The 24351-nt window shown below is 38.6% G+C and overlaps 1 protein-coding gene across 2 annotated transcripts; it reads left to right on the forward strand.

The window, feature by feature from the left end:
* The first annotated feature begins 548 nt into the window (after positions 1-548).
* rab27a (RAB27A, member RAS oncogene family) lies at positions 549-23709 on the forward strand. Of its 2 annotated transcripts, none has more exons than XM_026169200.1 (6): positions 549-953; positions 15695-15863; positions 18305-18390; positions 18467-18570; positions 19106-19229; positions 20939-23709. In XM_026169200.1, exons 2-6 carry the CDS (start codon positions 15711-15713, stop codon positions 21132-21134), a joined length of 663 nt encoding a protein of 220 aa, XP_026024985.1. In that variant the 5' UTR covers positions 549-953; positions 15695-15710; the 3' UTR covers positions 21135-23709. The 2 variants fall into 2 exon arrangements, with proteins under 2 accessions (XP_026024985.1, XP_026024990.1); XM_026169205.1 differs by lacking the exon at positions 549-953 and adding an exon at positions 1460-1540.
* Positions 23710-24351: the final 642 nt, after the last annotated feature.

The following is a 24351-nucleotide window of genomic DNA, read 5'->3' on the forward strand; positions in this document are numbered from 1 at the left end:
ACAGAAATAAAAACTATTCACCCCTAAGAATTGCATCTTTCAGGGATTGAACTCAAGAGTGTCACTGACAGCACTACACTGTTCCAATCCAAAGACTGGGTAGGGTCCTCATCATGCTCTCTTCTGTATACTTTGAGTCATAAGATAGAACCATGACTTAAATGTGTAGTTGAGCTAGGTATTTATCTATCTATATCTAACAGTAATCACAGAATTCTTACTTTTGTTTTACAGAATGTCAGAATTTTAATTTTAAAAAAAGGCAGAATCCTGACATTAATCCCAGAATTCTGACTAAAAATTTAGATCTCAGAATCCTGAGATTATTGTCAGAATTATAATAAAGAAAAGTCAGAATTCGTAATTAATGTCAGAAAAATTATTTTAAAAGATCAGGATTCTCATGTAAAAAGTCTGACTTTCTGTTGGTTTTTTAATATCCTGCATTACATATACTTATGTACCATGCCCCCCTGCCTGTTGTTCGTGGGACCCCTTTGTGCCCGCTACTTTAAAAAATCCTGGAAACGCCCCTGCGCTGAATATCGCGTAATTAAAAAGTGCCTCAAAACGAGCACATGGCGTAGTTACAGTTTGCATTGGCGCGGTTATCACTCCGCCGTATGTAGTTATTAGAAAATGTGACGTTTCCTGAGGAGGTATCGTGTGTCAGTTGAAGCAGTGCGGTCTGGTCCGGCTGTGTGTTGTAACTGCCGTTTCCTTCAGCTGACGTTAGCCGTGAGGAGGAGCTGTTTCTCAGCACGACCACACCGACCGAGTTACCACGGCTGCTCACTGCTGATGAGGCTGCTCTCATGTCGACTAAAAGGCCAGCGGCGACGGACAAAGTAAAACTTTCATTTCCTAACTTTCCCTAAAGTCTTCAGGGGCCACTTTTTTAGCCACATTTTTAAAGACGCGACAAAGCGCCCAGCAGCAACGCCCTGCGGCGGGTGAGTATACTCCAGGAAATATAAATCGAAGTAACCAGCCTGTAGCATCTGTCAGCAGTTAGCAAGAAAACTTTTACCTCGCTCGAATATGTTGCTTTGGGACTGCTTGTGTTTGTGTGTGGTTAAAGTAAAGGAGCGCTGGCGTGGGGAAACGTTTTAGCACCTGCTTTATCCTCTCCTCAAATAGCCAGATAGAGCTCGTAGCTTTCTCTACACTTGCTCGATAATTGAGCAGACTGTTGAAACGTGTGAAACTCTGGCTGTCTCCAGCTCTTATCACACTTCTCTGCCATGCTTAGACCAAACTGGTGGCAGCAGTTTGTTTGATAGAGGAAGCTGCCATGCAGTTCTGCCTTCTTCACAGGATCTATGTTAAGGTTTTTGTTTTTTGTTGTTGTTGTTTTTAAAAAAAATTTTTTAAATAAGTGATTATTTCTTGCCTAACAAGTCACGTGATCAGAAGTGACACACACGAGGACCAGCTGATGATTATTAGATTCTATCGGCCTGTTTTCGGTTAATCGATTGGAGCGTGGCAATGGGTTTTGTGCGCCTCTGACTGCCTGCGGCTGATAAGTCCTCACAAGGTATTTTAATGACTAGATCGTTGATGCAGGACCTCCATATCCAGTCAAATACATCACTTGTGTAGCACTCTTTTTCTTTTCTTTGTTTTTTTTTAATTTTTTCTTGCCTATTATGCTTGAGGTTTATGGTACTGGCACATCCGGATTTTCCCAAGGAGCTGCCTCCTTCTGTTTTGGACAGCTGCCCAGGGTGGGTCTTCCACTTTAGCTTTGACAAATGATTAAAGCTGCTTTTTGTTTGCATGGATGGCAGCCTGACAGAAATGGCCTCTAAATCCATTCCCATGCATATCAAGGTACAGCCCTGAGATCTTTTAGGGTATATTATACAGCTTTTTTTTAAAGATTTCTTTCTAGACAGCTCTGGACAAGATGTGGAAAAAACAAGACTAAATTAAGGTCAAACAACATGGCAGAGGTATGACATGTGTGATAACAAATGTGATAAGAAAGCTATCAGAAAAGTTTTCAATGTTGTCATTTAAGGACCTTTTTTAAAGAAACAACATAGATTAGTTAAAGCTGCCGCTTAACAATTTTAAAAACCTATAAAAAAAGCTTTCCACCATCAGTGCTAAGTCTCATCGCAGTTTGTGAAATGGTCTTAACCTCTAATCTGTTTTTGTCTTCCTGGTAACACTTTTCCCACACTTCTTAACATGTCCCCAAATACGATTTTTCCTCTGTCCAGTCTTGCATGTAATGCTGTAATAACAACAACCTCTGCATAGCTTTTTTTTATGTTGACTATATGGAAGCCTGTTTATTGATTTTTTTTTTTTTTTTTTTTTTCAGTGGCATAATTTTTTTGTCATCTATCAGTCAATCTTTTGAGTTCGGCATGGGGTGGGCAACATAAACAATATACGATAGAAACGATATAAATTTGGCCAACGATAGAGATTTTGACTATTCCGCTCTACTGTGATAGCGCATGTTGATGATGTCATCAAGCTGCTCCTGTTTTGGTCGAAAGCATCACAGCGGCTAAAACCATTATCATCTGCAAATTATGCCGGGCGACAGTCATAGCAAAGAGATGAAGCACTTTTGAAATATGGGGAAAGCCAGAAACTGCACTTCCTCCACTTCTGTAACATTGATTCATTACTGTTGAATTTTCTCGCAGCTGCCCTATTCCCATGTTGTTGCAGTATATTAATAACTAACCTTGTATTGTGGATGAATAATCGCAGTTGTTCTCCTGACTGAAGTTTGCCCCGTGTATAGCATCCTGCTATGCGATTGCATTTGTCCCTAACCACCAGAATCCCTCACGTTAACTTTTATCGAGTGGAAAAAAAGTTAGCTGTGTCGCTAGCAATCACATAGCACAACATTATATACCAGGTAGTCCAACTTCAGTAACCCTGCAAACGCCACTGCTGTTTAGTTTTCTGTCTTCATTTATGTTGGAAGTGATAGAAGAGCTGTACGTTTTAATTAGTTTCAAAAATCTCTCAGTTCATGCGTACATGTTAGTTTCAAAGTCCAGCTGACTGATGAAAAAGTGACATCTCACCTTCATGAGGACAAACAAACTACTTCTTTGGGACTGTTTCACATTTTTCTATTAGACTGGGTTGTCGATGCAGACAATATAATACATGTACAAACGAGAGTAATTTTGAAGCTGGTGACAGATCATCCTAGCTGATAGAAAGGTGGAATATCAGGTTAGATTAGGAATGCAGGTGTACCACAGATAAAGATGTTCAGATGCAGTTGTTTTAAAGCAAAAGCGTGATGTTTTGTTTGTTTGTTTTTTAGCTTCCATTGGGGTAAATTGGTTAAATATCCTTTTTTTTTTTTTTAGTTCACTGCACCATAAAATATACAAAAATAAATATAGCCTAACACTTAATTTAGGTTATAGAATGGGATCTCAACATTGGTTTGCTGTGCAATTTAAAGTTTCCTAGAACTGTAACAATTAGACAACCAAAAATTATTTAAAAACTATTCAGATAATTAAATATGCTTTTTTTTTTTTCTAAATCTCCTTTCTAAGCTTCCAAATTTTGAATATTAAGCACACCATCAACAAAACAAATGTCATAGTAATCCTCCTTCATTTATAAAATGAAGTTGTTAGTAATGACACCATCCATCTATCGGCCCGTCCAGCCAACCCTGGATGGGTCGCCAGACTGCTACATAAAGGGGCAATTTAAGCACCACCCATTATCCTAACCTGCATGTCACCTTTTGCCCTAATAATGAGATAAATGTACTTAAATCCAGCAACAGGCTTAGTTCGCATCTATGGAGGCATTTCATACCGGCTCCATAGTGTAGTGGTTAACACACTTGTGTTACATGTGACAAGTACAGTTACAAGTTCCCTGGTTTGAGGCACAATTCCAGCCTCAGGAGTCACAAGCTTGTAGTGCCAATCCCAGTCTCGGGGATTAAATGGGAGGGTTTGAGGGTGGAGCCATTAGACAAGTATAACATGAATTACAACTTGTATGTCGTGTCTGCACTATGTGTCTTTACTCTTATTTTAGGTTGTGTAGTGGTTAGTACTGTCACCTCACAGCAAGAAGGGTAGTGGTTCTACTGGCTGTCTGAGGCCTTTCTGTGGGGAGGTTACACGTTTACCCCGTACCTGTGTTGGTTTTCCCCAGACAGTATGGCTTCCTCCCACAGTCCAAAGACACACAAGTTATTAAAATGGTTATTGGTGGACCTCTGAGTCTTGGCAGCACTTGGATTCTTACACTGCAAGTAAAGAGTTCAGATCTCCTACATGAAGCCAGCATGTAATACGTTTATTTTAGAGCGGTGTACATCCAGTGAACGAGGAGGACCCTTGGTGTTATTGATTATGAAAGATTTGCATTTTGTAAGGCAGTAACAAGGACATGACTGCTGCTGCTTCTTCTTTTTGATGCTCACAGCTAATGTTTTCTTGCCTAACACAAGAGATCATACTGTGCTATCAGAGCATCCTTTTCACAGCTATACTAGGTTTGTGAAGTGCTGTATGACTGTGCAATTTACCTCAAACTTTACATTTTAGAACAGTGCCACGCATATCATGTAATGCATTTTCTTGATGTATGATGATGTGCCATTTTTTTGTACTTAAATGAAACGCAATAAGAACGTCTCTGATTAGCTGATAATAATCTGCAGAAATGTGCTGACACAATCTTCACTGTGGTTTTGCTCGACTGTGTCACTGTGACCTGTTTTAGCCGAAGCACATTTCGTATATTGGCTCAAGCTTTTCCGTCAATTTAAAAAGAAAAAAACAAACAACATAAACAGGGTAGGTTTTTTCTTTTCTTTTTCTCTTTAGTAACATGTGGTCCTGTTATCTTTAGGTACATAGTTGCCAGTTTGCTATATGGTAGCAGGAAAAACCTTCATTAAAAAAGAATACTAATGCTAATAATGAATAAATTCTTTAGTGTATCTTCATAGATGAAGTATATTGGCCCATTTTCTGAGCACTAAAAACAGTAACTGGTCTATTTGTAAAACTGGCTGCAAGTCCTAGAAGGTTAATCCAGTGCTTTTATTAAAACCATTGATTTAAAACTGAAAGTTTTTTTTTTCTCTATTACAGAGTACTTTTTGACTTGTCATAAATGAAGAAGCACATTTTTCAGTTTCTTTTCCAGTGAGACACAATACAAGGACTTTAAACTCCTTTAGATAAACATGATTTTTATTAGTGAACATCTTAACAAATGTAGTAATTAGGTTAACTTATATAATGACTTTTCCAACATTTTGCTGAGGATGAAACAAAAAAGAAATGCTGTAATAAATTCTACTTTAAAGGCTGTAAAGGCTCTCTTGGAGAGAAGAAGGACAACTACTGTCTAAGCGAAAACCCTTAGTGATCCCTCATGTGTCAGAAGTATCGGAACAGCTAAGACACATTTTTCTCTAAACACCACATCTCTGTGGCTTTCGAACCCAGAAATAAGCGGCACCAAAAATTGCTCCACCCCAAGGATCCGGTCCCCTGGCACAAACAGAGTAATGTAGTGTACGCTGTTAAGTGCCTGGAGGATTCCTCTGATTTATACATCCGGGAAACCAAACAACCTCTGGCTAAGCGGATGGCACAACACAGAAAAGCTAACTTGTCAGGCCAGGACCCCATGGGCTATTTACACCGACAGATCAGTGGACACTCTTTCAATGATGAGGATGTAAACATCCTGGACAGGAATGAACACAGGTTTGAGGGGGATGTCAAGAAGGCCATTTACGTGAAAAGAGAAAGATAATCTCTGAATCAAGGAAGGGGCCTAAGGGTATATCTTTCATCATCTGCATCACCAATGCTGTGATTGCAGCCATTCCTCAACTCTGTGAATAGTACACATGGTTACTGATCAATGGTCTTTGATCAGTAGTTGTTGATCAATGTTCATGACAATTTGCATATTAATGATCAAGAAACTGACCTCACAGCCCATGTTTGTCAGTGGTGCTAGTTTCAGTCATTGTGCAAATGTACTGTTTGTAAGATTGGAGAAACCTGCAGTCAGCTGAGACTGAAGGGGTCACTTGGATGAGTGACAAAACGTTTCTCGCCCAGATAACCAGAATCAGCTTTTGGGGTAAAGGCTCTAGTGTTTACTTCTTGATTAAACTATTTAGATGGTTTTGTAGTCACTTTAGTTGTTGATCTACATGCATGTGAGCAGTTCAGCCACACTTCAAAATTTACATCATTTCCAAATATTTGGGACACTGATTAAAAGATAAATAACAAGCAGTGTGCAATAATTCATATTTACACTTTATACCCAAGTAAAAATACTACAAAGAAGAAAAATTATGCAGAATTTCAGTTGCGTGCTAACACGTTTCAGAAACAACACTTTTCCCACTGTGTTGCATCACCTCTTTAACAACACGAAGTATATGGAAGCTGAGTGAAACAGTTTTACATTGTTGCTTAATTCAGCAGTTGCTTAACAGTTTGTAGCCCTCTTTGTCATTTGTTTATTGTTATGTAATGCACTATTGGGTGGCCAGTATGGACTGCTGGCAGGGCAGTTTAGTACCTGAACTCTTACCACAGAATGGTGCTGTTGAAATATGTGGCCTGCTGCCTTTTGCTGGAAAAGATTGCATCTGTACACATACTGTTCCAAAGTCACTGTAAGTATATTGTTTGGCATTAATGGTGCCTTCACAGGTGGGCGAGTTGCCCAATGTGTGTGCTCTAATGCCTTCCATAACATCACAGATCCTGGAAAAGGATTTAATTGGTCAGGCTACGGGACAGTTCAGTCCATTTTAAATTAGCCTGAGCCCAGAGAAGTTGGTGTGTTGTTTGCATTTGTTTTGTCTTTGCATCGGTGGCTACAGCGAGGAGCCATGCTCGCTGATGGTAGCTTTCAGAAGCGCTTCTGAGGAGATTTCTCAGTATTTTAAACAAGGTGTGGAAATACCACAATTTTTTTTTCCAGTATTACGCTATAACATTTCTAAACTACTTCTTACAGTTTTTCACAGAGTGAACTCCATCCATCCTGTACAAGATGCTCTATTTCTTCTCGTGGTTTTTTTTTTTTTTTTTTTTTTTTTTTGTGGGCCCTATCTGGACTTTTTTTTTTTTTTTTTTTTTTTTTTTTACAAACCTGTTTCTGACCTGAAAAAAGTTAAAGGATTACACTAGTTTTTGCTTTGATGTGATGTTGTGGTGTTTTAATCGGTTATATGGTTTAAATGTTTATGTGGAAATGGAGTGGCAGTTAACCCCCAACAAGGAATTCATGAAACCTCACAGTAGCATTTAAAGTGTGCAGTTTGCCTTCCTGTTTCTTACAGAACTGCCTGTGCTTGGACTCACGCAGAGACTTTTCTGCATGTTTCAACGTGCTAAACCTTTGGTACCTTCACACCAGTCATTAACTTCTTTTTTTTTTCTTGGCATCTCATAGGCCAACTACAGGGTTTAGGGCTCTGGCCTGAAAGTTTTCTAAAGGGCAAAAACAGCCCCTCCTCCATGTTTCTCTGTAGGCTTAGTGTAGTCCTATAATCTTGTTGGAGTTCTTTCCCTGGATTTCTCCAGACAAATTTTCAACCATCACATCCATGTAGGTCGAATTTAGACTACAAAAGGTTATGTCTGTTTTCTTATGTTTTATTTGAAATTAATCTAAGCTGTCATATTTAGTGTTGGGTAAGTTACTTTAAATTAGTAACTGAGTTACTTTTGAGAGAAGTAACTAGTAATGTAACTAAGTTACTTCAAGTTACTCGTTACTTTCAAAGTAACTAGTTACTAGGGAAAGTAACTTTGGTTTTACTCAGAATTCTCTTGTTAATGTGTTGCTTCTGTAACTGGATACCCAGCAAGAGTTGCCAGTCTTCTAGCTTGCTTACTTGCCACAAGTGCACTGTGCCACCTACCAATAGAAAGGAAAAGATAATGTGCATATTTCCACGAGAGAAATCCCACGCCTGGACCGTCGTTGACCGCCGCCATGATTCTAGCCTACATCACAGCGTCATGTGCGCTTTTTACATCCAACACAAAAACTGCAGTCGTGGTGCTTTTGATTGTACTCAGAACTCAGAAATTCTGCCCTCTGAATAGGAATATGTAGGTAAAACCAGACTGCAGATAAGCTGCATACAGAGCTGGACTGGGACAAAAAAATCGTCCTGGGCATTTTGACTAGAGACTGGCCCACCATTATAGGAAAAATCATAAAGCCTTTGATTGAAAACAAACACTGTTGTGACAGTGATGTACACTGTCTTGATGGTATATATGCATCAATCTATCAATCGTTTGTTGTAAGACTCAGATAATTATTTTTTTTTAAAGCTAGACATTGTAAATGAGAATAAGAAAGAAAAGTATTTCTTTGTGCCCCCCTCTCCCTGTTAATGCCCTACCTGGCCCCTGGCAACACTTTGCTAGACCCGCCCCTGCACAGTTACCAGCAGCTGTCAGCTACTTAGAAAAGGATCCTGGTGTTATTTGTCTCTCAGAAACAGTTCATAACTTCCCTTCAACTCATTCATGTTAACTAAAAGTTAAACCTGTTTCTCCATCACCTGTTCAGCTCTGATGATTCAGTAAGGACATCTCCTGGTTTCATCTTCATGTTTCCCTCTCACCACCAGAGATGGGCAGTAACGCGTTACTTGTAACGCGTTACTGTAATCTGATTACTTTTTTCAAGTAACGAGTAAAGTAAGGGATTACTATTGCAAAATCGGTAATTAGATTACCGTTACTTTCCCGTAGGAACGCTGCGTTACTGCGTTACTAAAACCGTGATTTTTTTTTTGCGAGAATGTCTCATGACAGTGACGTAAGCAAGTGCGACGTTGGTGACAGCAGCTGTGTGCAGATCAACAATGGATAATATATCGAGTGCGGGAGAGAGTATGAGCGTGCAGCGTTTAAAGTGTGGAAGTACTGACCTTACTTTGAGTTTGATTCCATAAAAAGTGACAAAAACATTAGCGTCCATCGTGCGTGGGAAGAAAACTTTTTTACAGCGAAAAAAACCCCTAAACTTCTGAGCAAGCACCGAGTAGCTACGACGTGATGGGAAACTCACAGAGACACTCGCGCGGATTCTTCAACTGACCGCAGCACACCTACACCAGGGTAACCCTCCGCCTACCCCGCTCCTGCTTTACAGGTGAAAATAGAGCAAAAGGACCGCTGAGTCTTTGACTTTATTTATTTTCTGCTGTGTTTTACTTGCATCTATTTGAAAGAGTGAGTGAAAACACAAATATTTTATTTTATGTGCTGGAATGTGTAGAAAATAGGTTTAAATGTTAAACTAATTTATTCAAGTCAGAGAATGTTGCATATAATTAAATGTTTTGCTTGATGCATAAAGTTAAAAGATTAAAACTGATAAAACAAGTTAAAAAAAGAGACTTTTCCATTTGATTACATTTTGTATGATGGATTATGTAGAAAAAGTAGAATTGGGCTGAAAGATCTATCACTTTATCACCTCTTCAGGTTGTAAATCGTGTTTTTAAAAAGTAACTAAGTAACTAAGTAATTAATTACTTTTGAAAATAAGTAATCAGTAAAGTAACGGGATTACTTTTTGGGGGGAGTAATCAGTAATTAGTTACTGATTACTTTTTTCAAGTAACTTGACCAACACTGCTCACCACATATCCAAACGGATATCATGACCAGCAGCTTTTACAGCTGTGGCTCCAGCAAACATCAGCTGATACTAGAAAGTAATATTAAATAAATTCTAACAACAGCTGATCAAGCTTAAACGTGCTGCTGTTGTTTAACACGACATCTGCTGGTTTCTTCTTTGTGGCGCGAAGTCGGCGATAAAAAAACAAGAGAGAAAAGCCGATCAGCTGATCATTGATCAGTTTCATGATTGAAGTAGAAACAGGAGAGGGAGGGGGCGAGAATGAAAGAAGAAGAGGCAGCTGTGCAGCAAAGACACAGAATAACTCCAGCTTTGTGTCTTTTTCATTGTAGCTGAAGTCCGGGACAAACGGTGTTCCTTTTCACCTCAATACAAAACGCGTGATATTTTTTCTGAATACGAGACAATTCTGTTTTTTAGGGGACGGTTGGCAACTCTATTTTGTTCATAAGGTTAATTATTAAAGTTCAACATCAGTAACATAGCACTCGCCCAGCTGTATAGAAACTCCGTCATGATAGCTAGTACGCAGTATGAAAAAGTCAGCACAACAAAAATAAACTCCACCTAAACTTGGTTTATATCTGACCCAGATAGACTGCAGGTCATAACTTCTTACCTGGAGTTCAGTTCACCTGACACTCGGACCAGCGGCCACCTCGGGTCTCTCCTCTTGCCTACCCTTTCCCTCATCCACCTGCTGGCCTCCACCACTTGTTAATGTTACTGAATCTGGGGAAGCTCCGCGATAGCCACCACACGAAGTAACGAATAACGAGCCTATCTAAATCCCAGTAACGATTAACGCGTTCCTGATTTTGGCATAATAACTAGTTACCGTGCTCGTTACCACAATGGTAAATGGTAAATGGCCTGTATTTATATAGCGCTTAATAATAACGTAGTTACTGTAACGCATTACTTAATAACGCGTTAGTCCCAACACTGGTCATATTGTTTGAGCTAATACATGGTTCTCAGTATGAACTTGTCTGATAGATCTTGTTGATCTCTGTGGTGAAGAATCTAAATCTGTAAAACACAAACATGAACACGCTGCTTTAAGAGCAGGAGTTTCAAGATGGCCGTTACGCTGATCTTTATATGGTGGATTCCTATATTAAATATGCATACCCTGACCTTTTGTGCTTTTTTTTTTTTTTTTTTTTGTGGACCAGTAAAAATATACTGATGGCCCAGTGCTGAGCACTGTGCTCTGATCTGCATGATTTCTTTGCCATATTAGACATAGCCCCTCAATCTCACAGAAGCCCCTTTTACCTACTTTTCTAATCATTGCTTTAGGAGGAGCACCCAATCCGAATAAAGTATGGCTTAAAGAGAGGGTGGTTTTAAAATGAGAGGTGCAAGTGAGGGGCTGCTCCAAGGCCCAGTATAAGATGAGCTTATTTTGAACTTTGCAACACTATTCCCAAAAATATGCAGATGGAAATGGGTATAATAGGGCTAATCTAACAGACTATAACTTTACATGTCAGTTATTTTAATTTCAGACTTCTAGGTTATTGCATGTTTATGAGATTGATTTTGTGTGTGTGTGTAAACATGCAAACAAGGTTAAATATTAAATATGTGTCATTAAGTTTACATTTGTATTGATAAAAGATAATAATACTGATATATCCCCTTTATTTGAAATGTAGAATGAAAGTAGCTTCTTTCAGGATTTATGTAATGCTGATTGCAGTTGAGCCAACCTGAGTTTCTTCCAGGAGACCTAATGGAAACACCAAGGCTTTTAAAGTTATTATTAAAACCTTGTTTAGAAGTTTTAACCCGCCTGAGTGAAAACGGACACACGAGAAGGAATGTAGACGTCACTGTCGTCTGACTTGGTGCTCTTTGCTCACTGTTTATGGCCACATCCGTGCTTAAAGCAGGCATTTCCATCTCAGGGTGTTTATCGTGGATCCTGATTTTGCACTTAGTCTTAAGCTGCTTATTATAGTCCCAGATGGAGAGTTCAATGAGCGATAGAGTGAAAGAATGTAAGACTTGTCTGAATGCTTTTCTATGCAGTGGTCATATGATACATCTCCGCCATCTTTTAACTGTTTTGATTGGACCTATTCGACCATTACAAATGAAAATGTTACATCCAGCAGCTACAACACAGTCCGTGTCTTATTGAGTTAGGAGTCTAGTGTCCTTATGCTAAGGTAAAAACAAATTCAAGTATGTAGAAAATAATATAATTTGCTCAGAGAATTTGTAACTACGTTAAAGCTGTAGGAACATAAAGCATTGTCTGTGTCAGAGTGCGTGTCTTTAGTCGGAGAGGAATTTAAAATGCTTCCTGTCACCGTGTCAGCAAGATGAAACCACTCTTCCGTCACACACAGATTAGCCCCACATTGCCATTCACTGTACAAATCTAAGCCTGGAAGGCACTTAAAACTCTAAAAGAAGGAATGCATGTATCTTGCCAATTTTCACTGTAGTTTAATAGAACATGAGTCTATTTAGTCAGACTATATGATAAAGTCTGAATATGTCCTGCAGGTTTTAAATGTGTCCTTGATTCAACACAGCTGATCTAAATAGTTAAATTACCTTCTCAACATGTGTTGATGTTTTCCCAGAGTCCTGGTAATGAACTAATCATTTGATTCAGGTGTGCTGACCCAGGGTGATATCTAAAACCTGCAGGACACCGACCCTTGAGGCCTGGAGTTCCCCACCCCTGCTCTAGTATCTAAAGGGGTACTTAACAGTAAAAGAAATTTCATTGGTCCTTTTTGGAGTTCAAAAAGATGTTCCTACATAAAACAAAATTTTGAAGACTGGTTGCATTTTGCCCTTTTACAGACTAACAAACAATTACACTGCAGAGAAAAATAGCTCTAAGACTGATCTTTTGTGACGTGGTTAAAGGTTTAATGTGCCTTTTACAGTGCTCTGAGTGTAATGTTGTGGTGAGGTTGAATGCTGCGGTTGGTGTCTGTGGTTACACGGTCATGTTTAGCGCAGTAGATCCGTGGTTAGCATCTTATTTTACAGCAAGAGGGTCCCGGGTTTGAAGTCTAGCAGAAAGTCTGAACCCTTCTGTTTGGAGTTGTCATGCTTTCCAAGATGTTTGGTTTCGCATGTGTTGGCCTAGTAAACAGTTCCACACAAGATTTTTTTAAAATCACGAGTTTTACCAATTGCTTTAAAAAAAAAAAAGTTTTTTATATTTTTCTGTTTTTTACTTCAGATGATCTGGAGCTGGCAGGTTGAAGACTAGCTAATGTCTGAGCACTGTCCCGGATCTGAAAAGTTTTAGACCGCAAATAAGTCCTCTTCATGTGTGAAGAGGACTTGTCAGTGTTGTTATTTGAGGGAAGACGGAGTTCATGTGAAAGCATCAGAAAATAAATGCAATTAGAGCAGGGCGATATGGCCAAAAATATTTATCACGATATATATATTTGAAAATTTGCGATAACGATATAACCGACGATATAATTGATGCGAGACAAAATACAACTCCACAACATTACTAGCGCAAAAAGACAACCTTCCATTTATTTTCACTTAAACAAGAAGCTGGTTTTTATGTACATTAAAGCTTTATAAAAATGTAACAGTGCAAATGCAAATTCCTTGCTGAAAGTTTAACCAAAAGGCATTTCCAGTAGAAATGGGCTGACATATCCTGAGCATAACCACGTATAATATGGTTATATGGTTAAAAAGAGGTGCTTTGCAACATTAAACTGCAGTGTGCAGTACGCATTTTTCGGACCATAAGGTGCACGGGATCATAAGGCACATTAAGCGAAACAAAGCAGTCAGATAAATCAAACTTTATTAAACTCATTCTTCTTGCTTCCTCCACTTCTGTACCATTGATTCATTAATGTTGAATTCTCTGCAGCTGCTCTATTCCCATGTTGTTGCAGTATATTAATGACTAACCTTGTATTGTGGATGGATTATCTCAGTTGTTCTCCTGACTGAAGTTTGGTCCGTTTACAGCATCCTGCCATGCGATTGCATTTGTCTCTAACCATGAAGAACCTTCACGTTAACTTTTATAAGTGGAAAAGTGTTAGTGTTCGTCCTCCAGCTTCACTGTTTATGTTATGCTAACATAGCTGTGTCGCTAGCGATCACGTAGCACATCATTATATACCAGCTAGCCCAACTTCAGTAACCCTACAAACGTCACTGCTGTTTAGTTTCCTGTCTTCATTTATGTTGGAAGTGATAGCAGAGCTGTACGTTTGATTTTTTTCAGAAATCTCTCAGTCAGAACATGCTATATCATGCTTAGGTAACTAGCGAAACTAGCAAGCTAACTTCCGCTAGCTTCCTGCTAACTTCTAACTCCGTTAAATGTAATAACTTTTGTTTTCATGGATGCCTGAAAGTTAAACTTTATAGTTACACCTGGTAAAGCAGCAATGCTGATCGTTTTATTAAAGATGAAAGAATTTAGACAGTTTTTAACTCTAAGTGATGCTGCAGTGTTGTTTGACCTGAAGCATACGGAGTTTAGGACCCAGATTACTCCCAGATTTAAGAGCATCTTAGTCCGACAAATATGACAATAACAACGGCCGCTTGCATGTTCTGCAAAAAAATGTGCTTTGTTGTGTATCTGACGGACAAACACCAAACCAGTTCCACATCACTGAAGTTGCACCATTTTTACAAACCAATTCTGGTTCATCTGTTTCACTCAACAATCGGCCATGTGCGTATGAAAACAAAGGCACTGCGCATGCGCGTTTTACTCCCATTCTATCGCGATATTTCATTTTCCTATCGTTGCCTAACATTATACCGGTATTACCGTGAACGGTATAATATGGCCCAGCCCTAAATGCAATTGTAATTAAATACTTTAAAATCTGCTGCTTGGACTGGAGAAGAGTAACTTACATTATCTTCACACTGTAGTGGAGCCAGAGCTCTAATATTTATCTAAGACAGGGTTGGGGAACTCCAGACCTTAATGGCTGGTGATCCTGCAGGTTTTAGATGTGTCCTTGATTCAACACAGCTGATTCAAATGGCTAAATTACTGCCTCAACATCTCTTGTAGTTCTCCAGAGGCCTGGTAATGAACTAATCATTTGATTCAGGTGTGTAGACCCACTGGAGTTCCCCACCCCTGATCTAACATATGCAGATCTTTACATCTTTAGAAACTTGAAAGGCTGTACACAGAGAGTTGGTCAAATACTGGTCCAAACGAGCTGTCTCTGGGATTGTCTGTCAGCACACTGCTAAATCCTGCTCTTGTAATTCCCATCATTCAGTAACATCTGACAGAAGTCTGCTTTAACCAGCACCAAGTAATTCATACAGACGGTATATATGCAACTTTTTTTTTTAATTCATTTAAAAAAAAAAAAATTAATTTTTTATTTTTTTACAGTTGTGCATTTCATTGATAATATGGTCGGTCCCCCCCCCCCCAAAAAAAAAAAAAAAAAATCCACTGCACACTAGGCCCTGCCATACGGCACAACATTTAGCAACCACTGGATTTGCGTAACAGAGCGCCTGTCTTTGGCACTCCACTTCTAGACTTCTGGTTCTTACTGATGAAGACATAAATGTCTATGTGGCAACTATAGTTTTAGCAAATATGAACAACCACAGGACTAATTAATACTTTAGCAGTGAACTGTTTTCTATAGTACATAAACACATCTTGTTTTCCTGGTGTGTGCATGTTTGCGTTTAACCTACAGCATGTACTGAATAATAATAATAACCTTTACACAGACACAGTAGTTCATTGGTACTTTTGCTCTTTTCATGATGAGTGTACCTTTTGAATATTAAACGTGTCATATATTGTAGAGTTTCTGTGTTTGAGGTTTTTGGATAAGACATGTACTAAAACTTTACAAGAGTTATGTTTAGTTCTAGTTTTGTACTTTTTCACTCCACTCTCTGCTTAATTTCTGAAGAATAGAGATATGACTATGGCTTCACTTTTCCATTTATATTTATTTATAAGATTGTTGGCTGACTGAGTTGTTTTGTTCATGTGTTTCAGAAATTAAGGCCTCACTATGTCTGATGGGGAATATGATTACCTCATCAAATTTTTAGCCCTTGGTGACTCTGGCGTGGGGAAAACAAGCTTCCTGTACCAGTACACAGATAGCAAGTTTAACTCCAAGTTCATCACTACAGTCGGAATAGACTTCAGAGAAAAACGAGTGGTGAGTCGGTGCTCTTTCATTCAGCTCTTCTTCTTTGGCATCAAAGCAGTTTAGGAGGACATCAGGTGTGAGGGAAGTGACCTTAAAGAAAGTCCAGCAGACCCAAAGCTGTTTCCACTTGATTACAAATCGACAAACAATGTTTAAAACACCAAAAACCTTGAAAGACCAGATGTTAGTCACTGGATAAAACAAATAAATTTAAATTGCAATCTACTGAAAACCAAAGCAAAACTATTTTGACGTTTTGAACACACTTTCTTAACTTCATAAAAGATTTAAATATAACAGAAAGTAATTATGAATAATTGTAAATGTAAACCATCAAGTGTTTGGTTTGTTATGTTTTGAATGGACTGTTTGCATTTTTTTTTTTTTTTTTAAATAAATAAGAGCTGTTTGCATATGGATAACCATGTACAGCATTAAGACAAATGGCTTCCTTTTTATTTTCTTTTTTGTTTCTGACTTTCTGTTTTAATGTTGTCAGTGTTTTTGAAATCTTAATGAACATATTACTCCACTCTCACGCTGTACAGGAAGCCTGATCAGGAGCTTAAACAGATTCCCAGATCATTCACTCCACGTTACAAAAGCCTACCGGTGAATGTTGCAACAGAAAGTAATGACTAATACTGCTGAGAAGCAGGCAGCACCCTCCTTAAGAATAAACACTTCATACCATTGGCAAACAGCTGAGCACATCTCATATTTACTTTAATGCTGCTGACCTTCAGCTCTGAGAAGAAAACCTGCTCCTGTTATATGTATCGGTCATTATCTTTCTTTTCAATGCTTGGTCTGAAGGATTTGAATGTACCTCTTTTTTTCTTTTCTTTTTTCGTTAAACATAAAAACTTTACTTTTAAATATAAATGAGTGCACAGCTGGGGAATATTTTGTTTTTTTGTTTTGGGGAGATGAACAGAAAACATTTTTTTTTTTTTTTTTCCCCAGCTGTTTTTTTTTTTTTTTTTTTTTTTTTTAATTAATACATGGGGTAACTGCACTTCTCCATCAGACACCAAGCTGCAGTTTTGCTCAGTACACTGTGTTTAAGAATGGAGGAGGAGGAGAAGCCGTGATGGAGGATACACAGGCAAAAGTTTACATCAGAGGTGTGAGACACAGCTGGAATATAGAAACCACAGAGGAAGGAGGACTTTTGGAACAACTTGTCCTTATTATATTCATAAGTTGTTTCAGCTGTTTAAGGTGTTCAGAGTTTTTGCACCTCACCATTTGTGAGAATTTTAAAAGAACAATAACATCTTGAGAGTGATGTAGATTTTATTGAAAATATATATATTAAATAAACTGACACTGGTATCAAGTTGTGCTGTAATTTGACTATAACAAACTATTCATGCAACTTCAAAATGAGGCTCAAAAATCAGGAAAACATTTTCTTAAATGTTTGCTGCCTCAACTTCTTCCTCCCGGTGTCTCTACTTGCCTACTCCTCTGCTTGTATCTCTGGTGTGCGGAGACACAAGGAGTGGAATCATAGAGAGAGACGAGTTCCCACTTCAAGCGTTAAGTCACATTTCAGCTCATCCGGCTGCAGGACTGATGAGCTCCTGCCACGGGGAACTGTCCGTCGTCCATCTGTGCTCACATGAGTCATTACTCCTCCTACAGTGTGGGTCATTATTTAATCAAACTTGCACACAATGAGAGCTCACACAATATAAACTCATTATCAAGGTCACATTTGCTGTTTTATGGGCAGTTGTCTCTGACCTTCTAATTATTAAAGTTTGATGAATCTACAGTTTTTGACAAACTCTGTAAATAATTGTGTCAACTATCCATCATCTCAACGTTGGCCATAGGTGATTAGCCCAGGAGGAGCCTTCTGCTCCTGGTTCATGGTTCCTGCTTCTCCAGGAAATTTTAAATGTCATTAACATAATTTTCCCTTTAGTTTCACTGCACTGATTTATGATGGAAATGTCAGAATTTTTGTTTAAAAAAAAATGCAGTCATAAAAAGCACAAACTGGCAGTACTCTAATTATTCTCACATTTTCTCATTTAACATTTAAACGCTCTGTCAACACTCATAGGCATGATTCAATGATTCATTCCTCTCTCCCATTTTTAGTTTGACAGCTCTGATTTGGTATCTGATAATTACATTTACACGGATCCCCTGTTCATAACTTAATTTAAACTTTACTTTTGAATAGTACAAAACTCCCTGCACAGTCATAAATATCAGGATTATCATAAGATTCATTAGCAAACAGAAACACCTCTAAACTCCTCAAACTGGCTGACAACTAGCTTGGTTTTCAGACCTTTTCTATCATCGTCTTTGTTTTGTTTCTTTTTCTCTCCCCCCTCTTGTTCCTACATGGTTAATGGGGTGGCTATATCCTCAAAATCCCAGTTTAATATCTGTTAAATTAAGTATATGTATATTTTTCTGTTTCTAAGCTGTACAAATCACCTGGTCCAGATGGCACATCAAGCAAAGGACAGAAGATCCACATGCAGCTGTGGGACACTGCAGGACAGGAGAGGTAAACTCTGTTCTAACTTCTTGATCTCTAACTTTTGTTTTTCTCCATTAAGTGTTTTTTCTTCCTCTGATTTCAGGTTTCGAAGTTTGACGACTGCTTTCTTCAGAGATGCGATGGGTTTCCTCCTCCTCTTCGACCTCACAAACGAGCAAAGTTTCCTCAACGTCAGACACTGGATGAGTATGTGTCCTAATGTGTTGAGCTGAAAGCACATTTTTAGTCATGAAAATGGAAGAATTAACAATCAGTTCACCGCTGGTGTAATTAATAAAAAGTGCACCAGTCACTGGATATTTACAAGGGCACCTGTAGATGCCCTTCTACTGATTTGTAAAGAAAGTAATCCAGATTTTATTTCTTGCCTGGCCTTCATCTCTCCACCAGGTTTTATGAAATTCAGCTCTGTAGCTTTTCAGTAATCTTGCTGACAGACAGACAAACAAACATCCACGTCGGCTCTGCCTTAGCAGAGAAATAATCTGTTTCTTGTTGACTGTGCACAAAGGCTTATTATGTCCGACTCGTGGAGTTTGGTTTTAGACCCAAAGTGTAATTAAACTTTTAATCTCCCTCTTATTACTCTTTCCCTACTCTAACCCCAGCTGTATCAACTAGTACGTGAATGAAACCTTGATGTGTTTGCCACTATTTAAGATATTTCCATGGAAACACAACTTTATGCATTTAAAAAAAAAACAACCTCTGATCGTTTCAGGTCAGTTACAGATCCATGCATACTGTGAAAATCCGGACATCGTTCTGTGTGGGAACAAATGTGACCTGTCGGACCAGAGAATGATCAGTGAAAACCAGGCTCGTGAACTCGCCGAGAAGTACGGGTACGTCTGTCTGCCTGCCCGCCTGTGATCCATCTGTACATGAACCTCTCCCTCAAACATTTGCCAAGGAGGCAGTGGCCGCTTTGTTTGCCAAAGTTCATGCAGGACAATGTTGAACTAAATTAGTCCTCCTTGAAAAACAAATATTTGTGCACACGTGTAAAATATCCTGCTTGGGACCCATCAGACACACCTTTACTAAAAATATAAACGATGCATTCAAGTATATGGCATCTCTGCCCATCTGCTCTGAATGTATATGTGACATGCTTTGAGTCCTCAAGTAGAGTAGAAAAGCACTGTATGACAATCAGCCAATGGCCTTGGCAATAACTTCTCATTTATATCTATAAACGGCATCATGTCTACCTGGCAACCACCTAACAACGGACTATAAAATGACATTTATACAGTCGAGGACGACCTCAGCTTTGCAGATGTCCCACAGACATTTCTCCCTTTTTTTTTTTTCTTTTTTTTTTGTATTTATTTTAAATGAATTTATTTACTTTTAATATAGTCTGTGCCATATTTATCTGTTCATTTCTGTTTACTTAGCCTAGCAGGGACGAAGGACACTGTCTCAGCTGAACTCTGGACACGCGCACACATACATATACACTGATATGCACACACTCATCCCCCCTCCCTTTCCAAACGCCTTCGACGCTTATTCCCTTCCGATGCTGCACCCTTTACCCACCCCTGTTGCTTGTCATGTGTTTCTTTGGTGTATTAAGAGTTTTTTTTCATGTGCTATGTGCAGAGGTGTTTTTTCTGTTCTCTAACTGATCTCCCTGTTGGAGCTCAGTCTGGGGGGAGTTATTATTTCTCCTCATCTTTCCTCATGTGGTGCATTTCTCCATTGTTATACCTCTCTGACCTGTCTTCTCCATGTGATGTTTTGTGTAATGTATGTATGGTCGGAGGGTAAGATGGTGCCGCCATTGCGTGCAATAGGTCGACAGCCTTATGAAATTTCCCCTTGTGGGACTAATAAAAGGTATATCAATTCAATTTATATAAACAATATCTAACACCCTTATCTCAGTGTGGTTAAGTATATCAGTTAACCGACTGATCAAACAATACTGTAGCAGTCCGTGTACTGTCGTATTATTATATCTGTGTATTTTAATAAGTACACAGCAGCAGATGGGTAATCCAAAGATGAAAATGTCTCCAGTAAGTCAGTAAATGACCTTTTTTGCTGCTAATTAGTTTAGAAATAACAGCGTCAGGCTGTTTCAGGAAAACACTTAGCTCCATTTCACAAACTTAATCAACATGCTTAGTTCCACAGCTCTGCACATAAAAACTAACAAAATCAATACTCATGTTCTCAACTTCAGCTCCATGAAAGTCTTGTCCTGAACGCCTTCACTGCGTCAAAACGGCGATCCTTCAGCTTGAATTTCATTTTGGGGTAGAGTCGGATCTGGCGAATGGGGCAGGTGGGGAGGGTAAAATTGTTTCGGTGTGCCCTTCTGTGAGCGGGGCGACGTTCAGGTCGTTTCGATGAATGACTCTGGACCAGTGTTTCAATGACCGATTTTTATTATTATTATTATTATTATTATTATTATTATTACTTCTTATGAGCAGAGTCACAACTTTTTAATTGCACTCCTACGTCAACAAAGGTTTGAGCTACACTATAGCTGCTGTCTTTGATCCCTGTTTTGTAACTGAAAAATGTTTCCGTGCAGAATCCCGTATTTTGAGACGAGTGCTGCAAACGGGGATAACGTGAGCCAGGCCGTGGAAGTCCTGCTGGATCTCATCATGAAGAGGATGGAACGATGTGTGGACAAGTCCTGGATCCCCGACGGGACTGTCCGAGCTAACGGACCCTTCACCCCAGACCTCTCAGAGGGCTCCGACAGAAGCAGATGTGCATGTTAGGTTTATTTTAAACATCTGTGTTCATAGTGTGGGTGGGAAATGATGAAGAGGTGGGAGTCTGTATATTATTATTATCATTATTATTGTATGCTCTGTGATGATCATTTGTGCCATTCAACCAGTGTGTTACACATTTCCATCCAGTTTGTCAGTGCTGAGTTAAATGCCTTTTGGATTTGGGCATTTAACTTGAATTGATTTAATGAGTCTTTTGAATGATTAATTCATGCTGGTTGTGATTTTGGGATATTTATTTCTTATGATGAATAGCTTAAATTTCCAGATCATATATTCAAAGGTGAACTGCAATGCCACAGGTTTTATGAATATACTTGCTTTAGAGATAAATTAGCTATTTATGGATCTTTAGGTTATGTTCTACTGATGCTCTTCTGAATGTTAAGCTGTAATCTCACCGGTGCCACAGCAAGAGGAAATGTAGCTCACAGTGACCATCCGGTGTTAGCTAGATGGACAAGTAACACTCTTTAATTTCCTTCCTAAATCTTTGTGCTTGTTTGCCTGCAAAATTACAAAACTCTGTTTCACTAAATCATCTAAACTTTATTATGTACAGTTAAGTCCAATAATTACTAAAAAAAAAAAGTACATTCAGTAGTTAGAATGAATTAAATAAAGTGATTTAAAACAGGGCAATAACTCAGGAACGGGGATGATTCGGGTTATCTATCCTGCGGCTGAAAACAGACGGTTGCAGAAAATGTTTAAAAACAAACTTTTGTGCATATTTGGACTTTTTTGGGCTAAACATAATACTCAGTTTTATATTTTAAGCTAAAATATCAGTGTGTGGACTTTCAGATTACTTTTGAGGAATATTTTGGAGACTAAAAATGATCAAAATGGCTTCTGATTAAATAAATGCAGAAGCCTGTTGTTATCCCAATAATAACACTTGTGTCTGAAGAGAGGCTTTGACTAATTTCCTAAATTTCACCCAGATTTTCAGATTTATCATCATTTGTAGTATTCGTAAAGTCCCGAAGACCTTGACAAATAAATATTTATTACTCCAGAGGGGCGTATTACGAAGCAGGTTCAGCATATCCAGGCTTCCCTGGCGTTGCCTGGCTGAATAAAACTTAAAAACCCAGTGGTGTGGTGGGAAAATCAGGCTTTCTGCTTCAGACTCTGAGCACACTCGCATAAAACAGCGTTTTTGACAACTTGTTTAATGTCTGAAGCTTTTAAACATTCAAACGCTACTCGGTGTGTTCAATTCCGATGATTTCCCATCACTTTAGTTTATCGGCAGATTAAACCGAATGTAAATTATAGAATAACTACGATAACTCAAGAAGGATGTTACCTAGGATTTTCAAACTGTTTCTACTGCTACTAGTGAAAATGTCAGATGAGTTCAAATCTCAGTGAACTTGACCTCGAAATCAGAGGTCAGAGCTTTTAATGCGACCTGACTAGATTACTGTGGTAAAACAAAAGTTTCTGCTCGTATTTACAGTATGCTCCAAGTGCTAAAGGAACACATTTCACACATGAAAGCTGCAGAGCCTTACCTCACTAACGCGAAGCCCAGCTGTAAGGTTACAGCAGTGCTAACTGTGCCTCACACTGTTGCTGAAATTCAGGCGGCTATGCAGAAATTTCACGTTGGCTGCTTGATCCAAATCTGCTGCTAGTCTGTTTCACACTGCTGGGTTTGCAGCTACTAGATAACAGGTTAGAAAACCGATCAGTTACATTTTTAGGCTTTATTCACCATGTTACAAAATCGTGTTCACATTGATCCGGTGGTAGACTGAAGTGAAGGGAATTTAAATATACTAACTCAAACTTTATTTTACTGCTGAATGTGATTGTGATAATTGGAGATTAACGATTTCCTGCAGGATTACACTTGGTCTTCCATTTTGCTGTTTAGATCTCTATCACTTAGTCTTTGTCTAAAGTTGGTGATACACCGGAGACTCATTTCTATGCAGAATTAGAGGGAAATCATACATCAAAAGCATCTTTTTATGTGAGTGTACGCAAAGCCTGAAGCAGAAAGTTAACAAAGAAAGCTGATACTGCAGGTTCAGGTTTTGTTAAGCTAGTTAACGCCAGAAAAGCCTGGCTATGTTGAGCTTAATTTGTAGGAATCCCCTCTGGCTTGTCCTTTGACTGTGTGTGGATACTGTTTATTTATCAGCACCTGTGGATATAAAAACAAAAGCACCTGTCGCTGTTGCTTAATTCTCAGCTCCTTCTTGGTTGCACACTGTTGCTGAATGTGTTTAAAACTGATGCGCTCGGATGCTGTATTATATTTAGGGCAAAAAAATGGGGCTTGCACTTTAGTTTACAATCAAGGTATTCATTTAATCTTTCAGATCAATTTTGTACCTCTGATATTTACATTAAACACTGAAGTTACATTTTATTTATGAAAGTTTGAGAGTGATGTTTTAGTTGAGTCACATTATTTGTCACCGAAAATGAGATTTGATCACATAAGAAAGGCAAAACTGAAATGTGTCATTGTCAGTTGTGCCATACTTTCATATGCAAAATGTGTAAATTATATCCAGAAATAAACATTTGTATTTATGTATCTGACTGTTTTATTTAATTATTTTCCAATTCTGAGTATAATTAATACCAGATGCTTGTTATGTTATCTGTGCCAATATTCAAACATGCAACACTGACACTCTGATTTAAATTCACAGATTTGTACAAAACCTTTCAGACATTTAATGAAAAATTAATACACATTTCTTTAGCTTGTTGTGAGTACACGAGAGATGGATTTTTTTTTTTTTTTTTTTTTTCACCATTTCTGTAGCAGGAGACTGCTTCGGTTTTCCCACAGGCCGCTACAGTTATAGCTTCCTAAAGTCTCATGTGTATATAAAAAGTATGTTATGACTTCTTAGAAACAAAAAATAATTCTGAAATAAAGGTTTTAACAGCAGGACCTTGGGTGTAGTCAGTCAATCACATGGCAGCAACTAATTTAGGCATGTAGAGATGGCCAACATAACCTGCTGAAGTCAAATTAAGCATTAGAGAAGGGAAGAAAGGTGATCTAAGTGACTTTAATCATGCCATGGTAGTTTGTACCAGACTCCTAATCTGCTGGAATTTTCTCACAGAAACCTCTCCAGGATTTACAGGGAATAAAAGTTGACATCTATCAGTCTGGAAAGGGTTACAGAGACATTTAAGGCTTTGGGACTCCAGTGAGCCACAG

Source organism: Astatotilapia calliptera, chromosome 1 (genome assembly GCF_900246225.1).
Source record: "Astatotilapia calliptera chromosome 1, fAstCal1.2, whole genome shotgun sequence".
NCBI classification, from domain to species: Eukaryota; Metazoa; Chordata; class Actinopteri; order Cichliformes; family Cichlidae; genus Astatotilapia; species Astatotilapia calliptera.